This window comes from Podarcis melisellensis, assembly GCF_964234715.1.
Source record: "Podarcis melisellensis genome assembly, chromosome: 2".
In the NCBI taxonomy this organism is placed as follows: Eukaryota; Metazoa; Chordata; class Lepidosauria; order Squamata; family Lacertidae; genus Podarcis; species Podarcis melisellensis.
The window spans coordinates 39,077,392-39,091,808 of NC_138529.1; the positions used below are offsets into that span (position 1 = coordinate 39,077,392).

General features: G+C 45.2%; 1 protein-coding gene and 1 long non-coding RNA gene across 9 annotated transcripts in view; one reads left to right on the forward strand and one right to left on the reverse strand.

Moving 5' to 3' along the window:
• The window catches only part of CDRT4 (CMT1A duplicated region transcript 4), a 32,896-nt gene extending 21,010 nt beyond the window's left edge, over positions 1 to 11,886 (reverse strand). For 2 of the 8 annotated variants that reach the window (XR_014164252.1, XR_014164254.1), the window contains exons 1-3: positions 4,850 to 5,054; positions 3,597 to 3,687; positions 2,304 to 2,395 (exon numbers count right to left, since the gene is read on the reverse strand). Coding sequence is in view for 1 of the 8 variants with exons in the window: in XM_081895805.1 (XP_081751931.1) it covers positions 3,597 to 3,687; positions 11,833 to 11,871 (130 nt within the window). In the remaining 7 variants the exon portion in view is untranslated. Of the gene's footprint in view, positions 1 to 2,303; positions 2,396 to 3,596; positions 3,688 to 4,849; positions 5,077 to 7,554; positions 8,077 to 8,102; positions 8,132 to 11,832 lie in introns of those variants that run through there. The other 6 variants (XR_014164248.1, XR_014164249.1, XR_014164250.1 and 3 more) reach the window with 6 other exon arrangements.
• Positions 8,184 to 12,073, forward strand: LOC309360994. The gene is made up of 3 exons (XR_014164271.1): positions 8,184 to 8,291; positions 11,016 to 11,121; positions 11,947 to 12,073. It is a non-coding gene; the product is annotated as an uncharacterized lncRNA (long non-coding RNA).
• Positions 12,074 to 14,417: the final 2,344 nt, after the last annotated feature.

A 14,417-nucleotide genomic window follows, 5' to 3' on the forward strand; every position in this document is an offset into this window, starting at 1 on the left:
GTCCAAGATGACCCAATGGGGTGGAGCCAATCCAAAATGACCCAATGGGGCGGAGCCAATACATAGCCAACTTTGCTGCCAGGAACTATACTTCTCATAGGTCACAACGTGGGGCAGCTAGACACAGATTTCTGGTCCTAGCCCTCACCTAGAAGTTATTCCGGCCAATGTGGCACCCTCTAGATGTTGTGTACTACAACTCACAGCAGCATAGTCAATGATCAGGGATGATGTGGGGCATAGGTTCCCCATCCCTGTTCTAAAGGCAGGATTCACATTTTCTAGGTCCCAAACCCCTCGGAACTCAGGACAACTTCACCTCACTTGCTTCAGATCAGAGAAGCTGGGTTCATCCTGGGAAGGGGGAAATAGACAACACATTTTGCCAATCCCCACCAGTTCCTTCCATAGGAGGCCATTTCAGGCTGGTTCTCCCCCTCTTTTTCATAGTTCTTTCTGAGGCTTATATGCCATCAGGAGAAATCTGAGAGCTTGCAGCCTCTCATCAGCTCCACCCTTACCCATCTGGGCTGATGGGTCTAGTGCAGATATGCAGAACCAATGGCCTGCCACATATAATTGGACTCAAAAGTTTGGTCAGCATCATTAAGCATGGGAAAATATCAGGGATGATTGGGAGCTGGAGTCCAGCAACACCTGAGAGGGTCACAGGTTCCTCATGACTGTTCTACTGGCTTTTTCTCCATCACTGGGAACAGCTTCCTTTCTGAAGCTGCTATCAGTGAACCAATCCAGGGTAGCTAGGTCACATAGAATGGCAACCTTCATTACTACAACACACTAAGGCCCAAGCCTAGGCATTTTGGGGGGAAGCAAATAATGCAGAAGCCAAGAGAAAGCAGAGCAACTTAAAGGTTGCTTGTGAGAAAGAGGAGTGGCAGAAGCGATGCACCTCTAATGGATCCTTTAAGTTCCCCAGTAAGACATCTGGCTGGCCACTGTGAGAACAGGATGCTGGAGTAGGTTGGCCTTTGGTCTGATCCAGCAGAACTCTCTTGTGTTAAGGCAGACAAAGGTGAGAAGAATATCAGTGAATTGTGGTTACATTCCCATCCCATGACCCTTGCACGTTAGCCATCACTCACTGTGCTGAGTAAGGAGGCTAATGGAGAGAGTTAACATTATGGAGCCACAGACCTGGTTAAGCCATGAAGGACTGTTGGTCATGGGTTTATTTCATGTTTTTAGAGGAGACTTGGATGACTCTGGTCCCATAACCCCAATTTCTCTGGGCAGCTTCCACAGGAGGCTTTTGAAGCCACTCAAAGAGAGCTACAAATCCCTAAGAAGCAAGCCTGCAGAGGATGGGGTGGACCAGTGGCAGAGCTTCATGCTCCGGCACTGGGGGGCAGAGAGCAGGTGGGGGCATGGTGCGCCGTCTGCAGGGGCGTGGCACCCACGCAGGCAGGGGCAGTCATAATGGCACCCCACTGGGATTGTGCTGCTGGGGGTGGTGTGTTCCCCCTGCTCCCCTCTTCCTCCACCAGTGGGGTGGACTCCCCTATTTGGCACCCAGGTAACTTTGGCACCCAGGTAACTATCAATCACTGGGATGTGGGTGATGCTGTGGGTTAAACCACAGAGCTTAGGACTTGCTGATCAGAAGGTTGGCAGTTCGAATCCCTGCGATGGGGTGAGCTCCCATTGCTCGGTCCCTGTTCCTGCCAACCTAGCAGTTCGAAAGCACGTCAAAGTGCAAGTAGATAAAAAGGTACTGCTCCGGCAGGAAAGTAAACGGCATTTCCATGCACTGCTCTGGTTCGCCAGAAGTGGCTTTTGTCATGCTGTCCACATGACCCGGAAGCTGTACGCTGGCTCCCTTGGCCAATAAAGTGAGATGAGTGCCGCAACCCCAGAGTCAGTCACGACTGGACCTAATGGTCAGGGGTCCCTTTACCTTTTTAACTATCAATCGGGCTGAAATTCTGAACATTTTCATTGCCTACTCAAACCAAAATGTAACACTTAGAAACCACTGAGATAAAAATAAATAAACATCAAAAGTAATATGAGTTAGCCCAAACCTCTTCAAGTGAAAGCATTGCCAGAAACTTTATCCAAAAAACACACCGAGCTTTCTTCTGGTTTTGTCCTTCAGACCTCAGTGAAAAGGAAAACATTGCTCTAACATGTGGAAGGGTTTGCTTTTGTGCTTCAGCAACTTTTGCAGTAATAACAGTGAACTCTCTCTTCTAAAACAAACCATTGTGCTTTCCAATATATAAAGAAAGAAGGAAATTAATTCTGGCTGCAAGGATAGTGGTTGATTAAGAAATACAAACCAGGGTTGCCAGATTATCAGGTTGGAACTGTCAACACAGAACCTTCAAATTATTGGATTTTGCTTCAAAATTCTCATGCCCAGTGGTGGGGCCTAGGAACTGGGAGAAAATTAAATTCAGTTTGCATTTGAAGATGAACAACATAATTTGCACTTTCCAAAACAATACGTGAACTGAAACACAGCAGTGCTTCAAAATTTGTGCTCTCCATATTTCACAATGCATATTTCCAACCTATGGCTCACGCACACTTCCACTTGTCCCACCACTTTCCCTTGGGAAAAGCTGCTATTTGCTGCTGAATTGGGACAAATGTCTATGGCAATTTTTCATGTGATCTGCTGAGTATAATCATGCAAGGAAGTGGAGCTGCCTGCACTACACATTCTATGGTCATTCAGTGGTCATTCTCCACTTTCTTGTTTTCTCGAACGCCACAAAAAATAGGTGCAAAACATTTTTGTTTAGTTTGGATAGGAGCCATCTTCCTAGCTGTAGTTCTATTCCTTCTTCAGTATGAAAGTCTTTCAATGAAAGTGAATTTATGTCTTTGCAACCATGACCACCCCCTTGCCTCCGAGAATATGGTAACTTCTATTAATTTCTTTTGGCATAAGCTAAACACAGGTGCTATATAGTCCAATCTCAAGGATCACTCTCTTCCCCAAACCCACCTTTAAAAAATAACAACAACACTTCATTCAATATATTGGAATATGCAGGGTTGCAACTGTGCAAATTCACCATGTACCAAGAAAACTTTAAACATGTAATTCAATGAAGATGTATCATCAATACCAGTAATATAACACCACTTGGATGCTCCTTTTGGTTAAGCAGTGGCGCTGTGGGTTAAATCACAGGGCCTAGGGCTTGTCAGTGGTTCAAATCCCCGCGATGGGGTCAGCTCCCGTTGTTCAGTCTCTGCTCCTGCCAACCTAGCAGTTCGAAAGCACCAAGTGCAAGTAATAAATAAGTACGCTTTAGTGGGAAGGTAAATGGTGTTTCCGTGTGCTGCTCTGATTCGCCAGAAGCAGCTTAGTCATGTTGGCCACATGACCCGGAAGCTGTACACCGGCTCCCTCAGCCAGTAAAGCGAGATGAGCGCCGCAACCCCAGAGTTGTCTGCAACTGGACCTAATGGTCAGGGGTCCCTTTACCTTTTTAAGCTTTCCTAACAAAATAGAGGACAGTACCCCAACTCTTCAGTAATTTTGTTCAGATTGGGATTTGGCCACAACAGATGATTGGCTCTCTGATGGTGATGTAGCAAGTCAACCCAGAATGCCTTACCTTTCAGTGCGCTCTTAAAAGGGACTGCCATGATTGTTTTCGTCCGTGTCAAGTGATTGAAGATGTCCCTCTGAGAAGGCTCTAAGAGATCCTTTAAGAAAATATCCATTTGTCAGGCTTAATAAGATACAGGTTGGCACACAGCAAACAGGATGCATTTCTGTTTCTTTTGCTCTCCCAGAAGGTAGGTGCAGTTTAGTAAGTTGCAAATGCCTGCCAGTAAACAGGGCGGTTGCCATAGAGCTGCTATATTGAAGTCCTGCTCAAGGAAATAAAGGCTCACGAGGGACATTGCTAAGTTCACAGACCATCTAAAATGAAGAGGTGTTTTATCATTCACTTCCATAATTATGAGGCACTTTGGTGCAAAAGTTTGTTTCACACAACACAAGGCAGTGCGATAACCTTGAGCGTCTTTTCTATTAACAGTTGTAGACAATGCCTCATGCAAAAACTATGATTACAGAATGGAAGTTTATGCAAATTGCCATAATTAATCAAGCTGCCCTTCGAGGACCAATGCTTTTTCGGCATTACTCATGGACCAGTACTAAACAGACTGTTCTTTACCTTCCCTGTGTCTCTTTTTCCATGCCATTTACCACCTCTTTTTAGTTCAGTTCCCATGTTGGCTAATGGAGCAATGCAAATTAAGACTGAGCAAAACAGAGCAATATAGCATGAAGCCCTTGGCCAGGCAGAGAGCCTTCTTGGTAGTGGCGCCCGCCCTGTGGAATGCCCTCCCATCAGATGTCAAGGAAATAAACAACTATCTGACGTTTAGAAGACAGGCAGCCCTGTTTAGGGAAGTTTTTAATGCCTGATGTTTTATCATGTTTTTAATGTTCTGTTGGGAGCCGCCCAGAGTGACTGGGGAAACCCAGCCAGGTGGGTGGGGTATAAATAATAAATTATCATCATCATCATCATCGACTGCTAGTGTCATCTGGCTCCGTACCGTCAACACCAGGGTTTCCCAAACTTGGGTCTCCATCTGTTTTTTGGACTATAATTCCCATCATCCTGATAGCTAGGGATGATGGGAGTTGTAGTCCAACAACAACTGGAGATCCAAGTTTGGGAAACCCTGGTCTACATGGACTGACACTGGATTTCCAAAGTTTGAGGCAGAGGCCTTTCCCAGCCCTGCTTAGAGATTTCAAGGCTTGAACCTGGAACCTTCTGCATGCAAATCATGGGTTCTACCATTGAGCTACAACCCTTCCTGGTGTCATGAATACTGTATATGGTACCTAAGGAAGGCTCTCTCTTCTTTCCTGACTATCAGGTGCAATGGGAAGTTCAAGTCCCTCTGGAAGAAACCCTCTCATGTGTTATCGTGCTAGTAGGAGTGGTTTTCTCCTGCAAATAGAATTAGGAATCAATACTCATGCAGCTGTTGTTCTGCTCTGCTCCTTGAGGCTCCTTTGGTGTAAATCATTGTGGCAGCCTCATACCACTCTCCAACATACCATTGTAGATTATTGCTAGGAGCTGGGATTATGACATAGTTGGCACAGTAATCCAGTTATATTATTCCTCCATTTTAGGGATCTTGCATCCTGCAGCTCTGCTAGCTAAGTTGCCTTCAAGCCTTGGTGGAATTAAAAGATTTACAACTGAGAACATGTTGTGTCAGCTACCAGGCAACTGCAGGGCAAATACATAGAAGAGTTGGGCACATGGGAGCCTAAGTGAGAGTTTGATTATGCTTTCTAAGGATGTGCCTTCATGGAAGCTTCCTGCACTGGTAGTCTGTGGTAAGTTAACGTGTACAAAGCATCATTTGAACAATCATGCCCTGCTGAGAAGATTTTGCAGAATTCCATCAGTGTAAATGCTGCAAATGTCCCCTTTCTCTTGGGTTGATGAATGGGGATCAGCCCTGTTGTTCTGCAGATTGAGGTGGTGGTGGGGTCCAGCCCTATGAGCTCAACAAAAACTTAATAACACTATGACTTATGTAAAACAGCTGGCAATTTCTTCCAAGTTTGGTCGGCATTGACAGAAAGTGAAGATGAGGAAAGGAGAGGAACAGAGATGGGAAGGAGGCAGAGAGCAGTGAAAAGGAGATTAGGTGCATAAGAATTAGACAGATGGTGTGGTGGGAAATTGCTGATGAATAGCCCCAGAGGAGCAGGCAAAAGCAGGTGAAGAGAGAGTGCCCCAAACAGGCAAGAGGACACAGAGAGAAAGTTGGTGTATACCCAGTCAAGCCACTAGTCCATCCAGTTCAATATTGACTGTATACTGACAGTCAGTGGCTCTCCAGGGGTTCAGACAGGGGCCTCTCCCAGCTTTATCTGGAGATCCTGGGCATTCAACTTGGGACCCTTTTCATACAATGGATATGGTTTTTTATGGCACACCACAGAGTTATGGCCCTCTCCCTTAAGGAAATTGACAAAGCTCTGTGGAAAGGTGGGGGAGGCAAAAGGACAAAAGGTTGAGAGCTAAAAGAACCATAGAGAATGGGGCAGGGAAGGAAGCAGGAACAGAGAAGTAAGTTCCCAGTTGGCCAAGATGATGGAACAAGAAGGCAGTCTGTGACTGAGCATGGCAACCTATATGGCAAGAGGTTCTGTGGGGCCCAAAAGAGGCCTTGACCAAGGAAGATTTATACCTAGTGTTGGGGTTGTCCAACAGGGGCTTATAGAAGAGCGTAGCCCAACTGTACTACAAATTCCAGCAAACTTATTTGTTGAATTGGTAACCTGGCCTTAGAGTGTTGTTATAGCCCACAGGGGACATTGTGAAGTGGGTAGTCCCAAAGTGCTACTCCCTATCAAGGTAGTGGTACCCATGAGCCTCTGCAGGAATTATCCCAGAGAGGTAAAACACTGAAAGGGGAGGAGCAGGCTAGTTTCACACACACAAAAAGATAGGAGAATACCGCCTGTACATTTTGCTTCATATCTGAGGTTCTAAAAATGTTAGAAACTTACTTTTTTTTTGTAAAATGATAGGAATCTGGGGGTTATGGGTCATGGGCGAGGAGCACCTGTCCACTTTATCTCCTAACCCACAGATGCCCATGACAGTACTCTAACCTCACCAGCATTTCAATGCTACTATAAATCCTCCTCAAACCCCTGTTGGACTGAGCATTGTAAATGGTATGTTTCTGCAGGAGATATTTCTGTTCCTGTTGCTGCCAGGTTGGAAGCAATCTGAGATAAATGATTTTCTAACAGGAATACTGGAAGAGTCACTGTGGGGGAAGCTTCCCTGAGGTAAAATCAAGACTGTCAAAGCAAAGAATGATGCACTTTTTTGGCATCCTCAGAAGAAAGAGAGAGAGAGAGAGATGCCTCTTGTAGATCTAGATTAAGTCATCCTCCTGGCAGGCTCACAGCTCACACTGGAACTGTGCATGTGATGCTGTACAGTGTGGGAGTCACAAACAACTGGCAGGGAGTCAACTAGGGAAAAGACAATGCAAGAAACCACAAAGGCCAGGGCTACTTGGACTGGCTTGAAATCCAAGGCTCCAAGTCAACATCTCTCCTTGTGTCAGGAGTCCACTGGAAGGCTGCCACTCCAAGTGGCTGGACACTCTGTAACAACATCCTCTCTCCTTTGAGTTCCTGCAGCCTCTTCCTCACTTTCATTTCCTCTCTGCATCCGCCTCAGGGGCATGGTGCAACCCAGAGATACAGGCATTGGTTCTTTGTTACCTGCTAGGCATTACCTGCACCACTGCTACTAATATTGTTGAAGTATTGTGACTTCTCCACATGGTAGAAAGCTCCTGAGGCAAAGCAGTTACGCAAGTTTGGTTCCCTTTGGAAGGTGGTCAGTGGAGTCTTGATAGCATTTTGTATAATTTATTTGCAGATACATAGATTGAGTAGAACTGGAGCCCCAGTTTGCACATGACAGCAGATAGCCAAACCGTTGTCCACTTCAGATCTCCAAAGAGGTGTGTCCCAAAGCTGCTTACAGAACCCAAACTCACCTTTCTGCCCTCTTGGTTTTCTCAGTCTTTCTTCTTCCCGACTTCAACCACAGCTTCTGTCAGGAGAAGAAAGGCATGTCACTTTTCATGACCTTCCAGGTATTTCCCTTTCAGAACAATGCAAGGTGGTCTTGTATTAAGAAGCAATCATCTAACAATTATCTCCCATGGAGACACATCACCTGAATACCCTGAGCTATTAACATTCCGATCCTAGGTGTCCAGGTGCTGCTTTAAGGCAGGGGTGGGAATTGGATCTAGCAGATGAGCCAGATCCCAACCTCCCGCAAGTCCCGTGGGCTATTTTGACAGGTGGGTGGGGCCACCACATGTCAATCACTTAATGTCACCATGTCAAGTAAAGTGTTTAACTTTGCTTATGTGGCATGAAATCCAGCCACGCAGGGAAAGACTATGGGGTTTGCAGGTGACACTAGTCACGATGACCACCTCAGGTGGCAGGACCCACAGGGGCAGCAGAACCTGATGTCTTTATCTCTCCCCCCCCCATTCCTGGCAAGGAAAGGGGGTGCCATTTTGTGGTTCACCTCAGGTGCCCAAATGTATTGGACCAGCCTTGGCTCAGATCATAATGGCCATTATTTAATCGGGCCACAACTAGCAGTTTCACAATTCTTTATTTAACATCAGGCAAGCTGTAACTTTCATCTTCGGAGAAGAACCCAAGAGGAACCATGTGCTGCTGATGCATAGATGTGTATGAGCACAGAGTGAGGGTGGGTCGGGAGCATGTGGGTGGATGAAGGGATGAGTGTGAATGGAAGGTATATGTGTGAATGGAAGGTATATGGAGCTCTGGCCCCACCCTCTGTTGGCATGTCAACTCTGGAAGGTAACGTATGGCAGGAATGCAGTCCTCAGGCTGAAGAAGTCTCCCCACCCCTCATTTAGAGGATTTTGTATCGGGGATTAACTTAGTCAAAGGGTACTGATTATTTCTGGGAACAGAACCATCTGAAGCATCCGCCCGCTGTAAATAAAGCAACATTGCTCTCCCATCTATTTGTTGGGATGTGAAGTGCATGGTCTCATGGAGAGAGGCAGTGTCATCAACTGAAGTGCTGCCAAGTGCTCCCTTGACTTCCAGCATTCCTGGAAGTGAATAAGTTTTTCCTTCTCTTTACTGCCATCGTGAGCCGCAAAGACATTTGTTCTTTCCTTTGTTCTGGGTTAAGGGGGGGAACTAGCAGGAGACAATGCAACAGCACGTTGCTATGAACCACTGGGCGGAGATACAACCAGTACATGTGCGTTTGACTACTGTTCCAAGGAAGGGATATTTGGCAAAGCCCCGTTTGTATCTTTGAAGGATATGCTAGTGAATGATTTGTTCTGAGATCACCACCTACACAGCCAGGATTTCTGTCTGTACACACAGGCGTGACTGGTTGGCCGTACAGCCCTGGAGCCTTGCCTCTTTTTCCTTCCTTCCCTGGGCAGTCTCCCTTCCTCTCCACACAAATGCCTCCAGGCTGTATGTCATTGACAAGCAGCAGTTACCTCATGAATCAGACAACCCCCTGTTCAGACCTTGGGCTCTTCCAAAGGAAATTCCTTAATGTGGAGCACAGGGGGGATGTCTGACTCACATCTTAACTCAGGGTGATCCTGTGGGGTTTGGAATGGACTATGGGAAAGTATCCCAGAGCACCTGCCATGTTAAGCCAATCCTATTTTCACCCAAGTTATGACAAACACCTAACAAAAATGGCTTTTTTTTTACTGAGAAAAAAGCCACAAAAGAAACCCCACCTCACAACCAATAGACAATGGTGACTGAGAGTAAAATTCTCCTTTGGCCCAGAAAACCAGCCGCCATTTGAAGCTTCAGTGAAGAGACTCTAAACTGAGAGAGGGTGAGTTGGGGAAGCTTGATGAAGGGAAAGACCATGACGAGCCCTTTTGAAAAGGCCAGCATTCCACCCACAAGGCCACACAAGTGCAGGGCAAGGCCTTGTGAGATGACACAAAAGACCAGGAGGGCCCCTTGCAATTGGAGCTAGCAGCACCGTCCCACAAATTGGTCCCCGGTGCGCAAAAGAACACAGAACCATGAGTTAAAAGTATGATGTGGAGGTGACCATAGAGTCAGAAGGGGGCCTTGTAGGCCACCAAGTTCATCTCCCTGCTTGATACAGAACTGGATCCTCTCCAACAGATGACTGTCCAGCCTCTGCTTGAAGATCAGCTTGCATTAAGGAAGCAGGATTTCAAGTTTTGCAGAATTTTGATCCAGTTACATACATGAGGATGGGAAAAGACTGGAGTAAACATGGATATAAAAATGAGAATTTTCTTTAAGGTGATTGCAGATATCTTGAGGTGGTTGGAGACTGCAGGCTATTAGTTGACAAGGACCATTAAAGACTGGGATTTCCCAGGATCAAGGATGTCAGACTACCTATTTCCTCCTAAGATGTTTCCTGCATTCTTGAGTGCTTTGGCCAGAGTAGAAACTTGGAAAGTGGCCTACCGGGCATGCCCTAAATATCTGAGATTCACCACCACCACCCCTCCATTAAAAAGGTGAAAATAGAACAAATGGATTCACCATATAATCGTAATCAGTATTTTAAAATATGTAATACTGTCCAATATGTAAAACTAGTTGTACAAATGTGCACACATGTAAGCCAGCAATTAAAATCTGGCTAAAATTTCTGAAAGTTGTATTATCTTTTTCTGTCACAGTAGGAATCAGTATGTGGGGTTCACCTGACTCCTTCTCATGCAGTGAGACTTGTACCCTTTTCTTCACCCCATGTACTCACTGATATTGGCTCTGGGCAGGTCAGGAGAACCCCCAAAACAAAGTGTGAAAGGGGAGAGAAGATTTCCCTGTAAGCTGAAATGCTTGAGCTGTCAGAACGATCAACTTAATACAGAAGTGAATCTTAATACAATGCTGAGTTCCTCCCAGTGACTATTGAAAGTTGCCCAAAGAAGGTATTTGCTGCACAATGAACTGTTTTCGCCATAATTATTGTTCAGCATCTGGGACTGGCTCTGATGTGCAGGTGCTAATTTGAGGGATAGTCCCGGTTCTCTCTCAGTCATCTTCTTGCGACTAACCAGAAAAGGGGTGTTCTTTTTCACATGAAGCATCTACAGCGTTTGAGGAATGGTAAGGCTGTGAGAAGGTCCTAAGCAGCCAGGAAAGCTGATAACCACTGGTTACGCTAATCATCCAAATGTCACCTTGGTCACATTTCAAAGTGGAGACTGGGCCAAAAATACAAGAGGCAGAAGAGCATTTTGAGGCTCAGTTCCAAAATAGAGGAGGAGGCGTGTTTGTGGGTGTGTGGAAGAGGAAGGTGTCTTTGTTGCCTTGGGTATCATGGTAATCTGAGTTTGTGGGAGTCAGGTTTGTGATAGTCTTGGCTGTGCCAAAAAAATAATTTAATCTACGTACTTAGGAAAATATTTTTTCATACGAATAGGGACATCTGAGGCTCGTTTCTTTCCTCATTCCACTTTGATTGTTTTGGATAGCTATACTGTACAGAGGTCTTTGCCGTTGAGGGTGCCCACTCTGATACACAGAAGGTCAGTCAGTCAGGGTATAAATAGCCAAGCCTACCTCACAGGGATGCTGTGAGGATGAAATCAGGGTGGAGAACCATTTATGCTATCTTGAGCTCCTTGGTGGTGGGACACAAATGGCATAAGTATTTAAGACGGTCTCTAGTTCTATCAAAGCATCAGATTTTTGCCTTACAAAGACCTTTTGAATCCACACACCATCAGAATCTGAATTTTCAAAACTGGGAGTTCATCACATTTGACCCTCCCCACCCCAGTTCAGCTGTAGTCCAATTTGTTGGTGGGAAATGTGGACAGAGTAGAATCCACTGGCAATATAAAACCCCTGTATAATACCTGAATAGCCATTTAATCTCCATAATGTGTTTGTGATGCGGATTGTAGGGCCATAACTTGTAGCTACTATGTAGCTACTGACCTCTGAGCATATCTGTGAGGATGAAGATTTGATAAATATATGTGTACACTTGCAAATATACACACACATACACAATGGAGGGACAATGTCAATTGCCAAAAACAGGTGGCTTGAAAGTAAACAGCAAATGCAACTCCAAAACGATGAGTTGACATGTTATTCCCTGAACATACGCGAACTCCAGTGGAATGCAAGCTCAGTCATAACTGAATCCAGTATAAACAGCTTTGTATAATCCCACTGGGGAAAGCTTTGGCTTGATAGGAGACATAAGCAACTAGACTGTGACTGCTTACCTGGTGTGTTTTAGTCATCCCTCCCACCAAAGGCTCCATAAGGAATTGTCTCTGTGGCTGAAGTTTTGGAATAAGGCATCAAGCTTAGGCAGTAATGTGATACTCTGTCAACAGAGGAGAAGGCCATGGTTTGAATTCCCAGTGAAGATTTGTACTCATGATCTAAGCTCCATCCTGGATACTTGAAAACTGAACTTTGCACTTTCAGGAAAGGAGCAGCCAAACTAACCCAAAGAGCTATCATATGAATTGAACCCACCTGTTAACAGGGCAACCTCAAGTTTCTGCAGTTTCCTCTGTGATAAGGTAAGAAGACAACATGTTGCAGTTGGGTTGATTCCGACATCATGGCGCTAAGGTTGGTTATGCACAAACCTGTTTGTTGCACGGAAAATGTAGTTTTTCCTCAATCAGGAATCATTCATGCTCAACATGCTGTTTTCCATCTAGATTGATTCTAGACAGGGGTGGAGGAAGGGGGTGTGGTGGGGGCGGGCCGATCTGGGTGTCACTACTAAGGGGGGTGACAAAATGCCAGGCGGCACTCACCGTGAGGCCTGCTGTGCGCCTGAGCCACGCATCTCTCCTGGGAGTGAGGTGGAGGCTTGGCGCCCACATTATGGAAATTAAATGGCTATTCAGGTATTATACAGAGGTTGTATATTGCCAGTGGATTCTACTCTGTCCACATTTCCCACCAACAGATTAGACTACAGCTGAACTGGGGTGGGGAGGGTCAAATGTGATGAACTCCCAGTTTTGAAAATTCAGATTCTGATGGTGTGTGGATTCAAAAGGTCTTTGTAAGGTGCCCAATCGGCTTGCTCCACCACTGATTCTAGATCCTGCGCTCCATAAGGCTATTAGGGCTGAGTGATGTCCAGTTTTCAACATCATGATATATCACCAGCTAAACATCATGATATACCAATATATGACAATGTCAGAAATCAGGATGGAATTGTGTGGAAGCGAATGGGGCAATGTCCTGACAACTGCAACTACTTAGGAGTCTAAAACAGAGATATTTTTACTTACCTTTAATGTATTGTTACAACTGTTATTTTATAGTATAGAGCAACAGGGATGGCAGGAATCATGAGGGAATCCTGATTTTCCCCCACGTCATGATTTTTTACATAGCACACACACACATCATGATTTGCGATATATTGCCATGCCAAATATTATTAAACTGTTACCATGATGTGGACTTCAAACCAATTTTGGATGATATATCACCCAGCCCTAAATGTTAGTTTTTCTCAATTTGGGATCACTCATGCTTGGTACAGAAGGACCACCCTCCCTGTTTTTTCAGGATGTATAAGAAGCTTCTGCGAAAGAGTCCAGGTGTCAGACAGGAAGTAAGGACTATGGTCACATCTGCACCTCCCCCCCAAAAAAAACCCAGACTCCTGGTGATGTCAATGATGATAATTTTATTATTTATACCCTACCCATCTGTCTGTAGTTTGTTAAGGTGGCTGGGAATCGTAGTTCTGTTAAGGATAAACTACAGTTCCCAGGATTCTTTGAGAGAAACCATGTGCTTTAAATATATTGTGTGGCTGTGTTGGGAACCTTCCAGTGGGAAAAATGGGTACAGGGTCTGCAAAAACAGATTTCCCCACCCATGTCCTCATTACATAAAAAGGAAACTCTGCTTATTTTGAGGGAAGGGAATAATATTCTGTGTTTGTGTAAGTTGAAGAATTAATTGGATAATTGCATTTTTTTAAAAAACCTCTCCCACTATGAAATGCTGGGTCACCATGTCTCCCGTGAGTATCAAAGATGTCTGGAAAGCTACTCTAGGGATGCACAATTCCTGTCTGCATTTGTAGGAAGCCTCTCTCTCAGCCACGGATGAAGTCGATGAAGTCCTTCATTCAATACAGATATATTTTTAGAATTGTGAGCAAAGAAGAGGGTCATGCTGTTGACAGATGCAACCTTGCCTCAGCTCCGAAGCATGATGTCAATTTTATTGCATTCCCTGATAATCCCTCACTCCAACCAGCACATCAGCATTAGCAGCAAGTCAGCACTCACTAAAAGCAATGATGCACTTTATGCTGGGGCTCTGAGATTCCTCTGGCATTTGCTCTGCAATCTAGATTCTTGCCAGCGCTTCTCTTTCCATGAGCTCACACTATAAACATTTTCACACACCCTTCCCCTAATGCAATGTTCAGTACAATCAGGCAGAAGGGGGCTCTTTTTCATTGACTGATGCTGAAAGGTGGTGGACGGAGAAGGCAAGGTTGGAGCAGGGCAGGAATAGTATTTCCTGCTCAGCTAACTTGCCAATCAACACTGGAGGCCAGCAGAGCAGGGACATGTCTTTCTAACTAGCTGTGCTTGCCCCCTGAGTGTGAATGAATGCAACCTTCAGCCATCCAAGCGGTTCTCTGAAAGACAGCAGCAGTGAGGGACCTGGACAGCCCCCTGTTACTTAATGCAGCCAGGGGGTGACTTAAGAGAAAGAAGAGAATTTGCTTGCTTAATATGGAATAATTCAACACTGGTTGAATAGCAGAGCAAAAGAAAAGCGTAATAGCTCAGATGGAATGGGGTGGAAG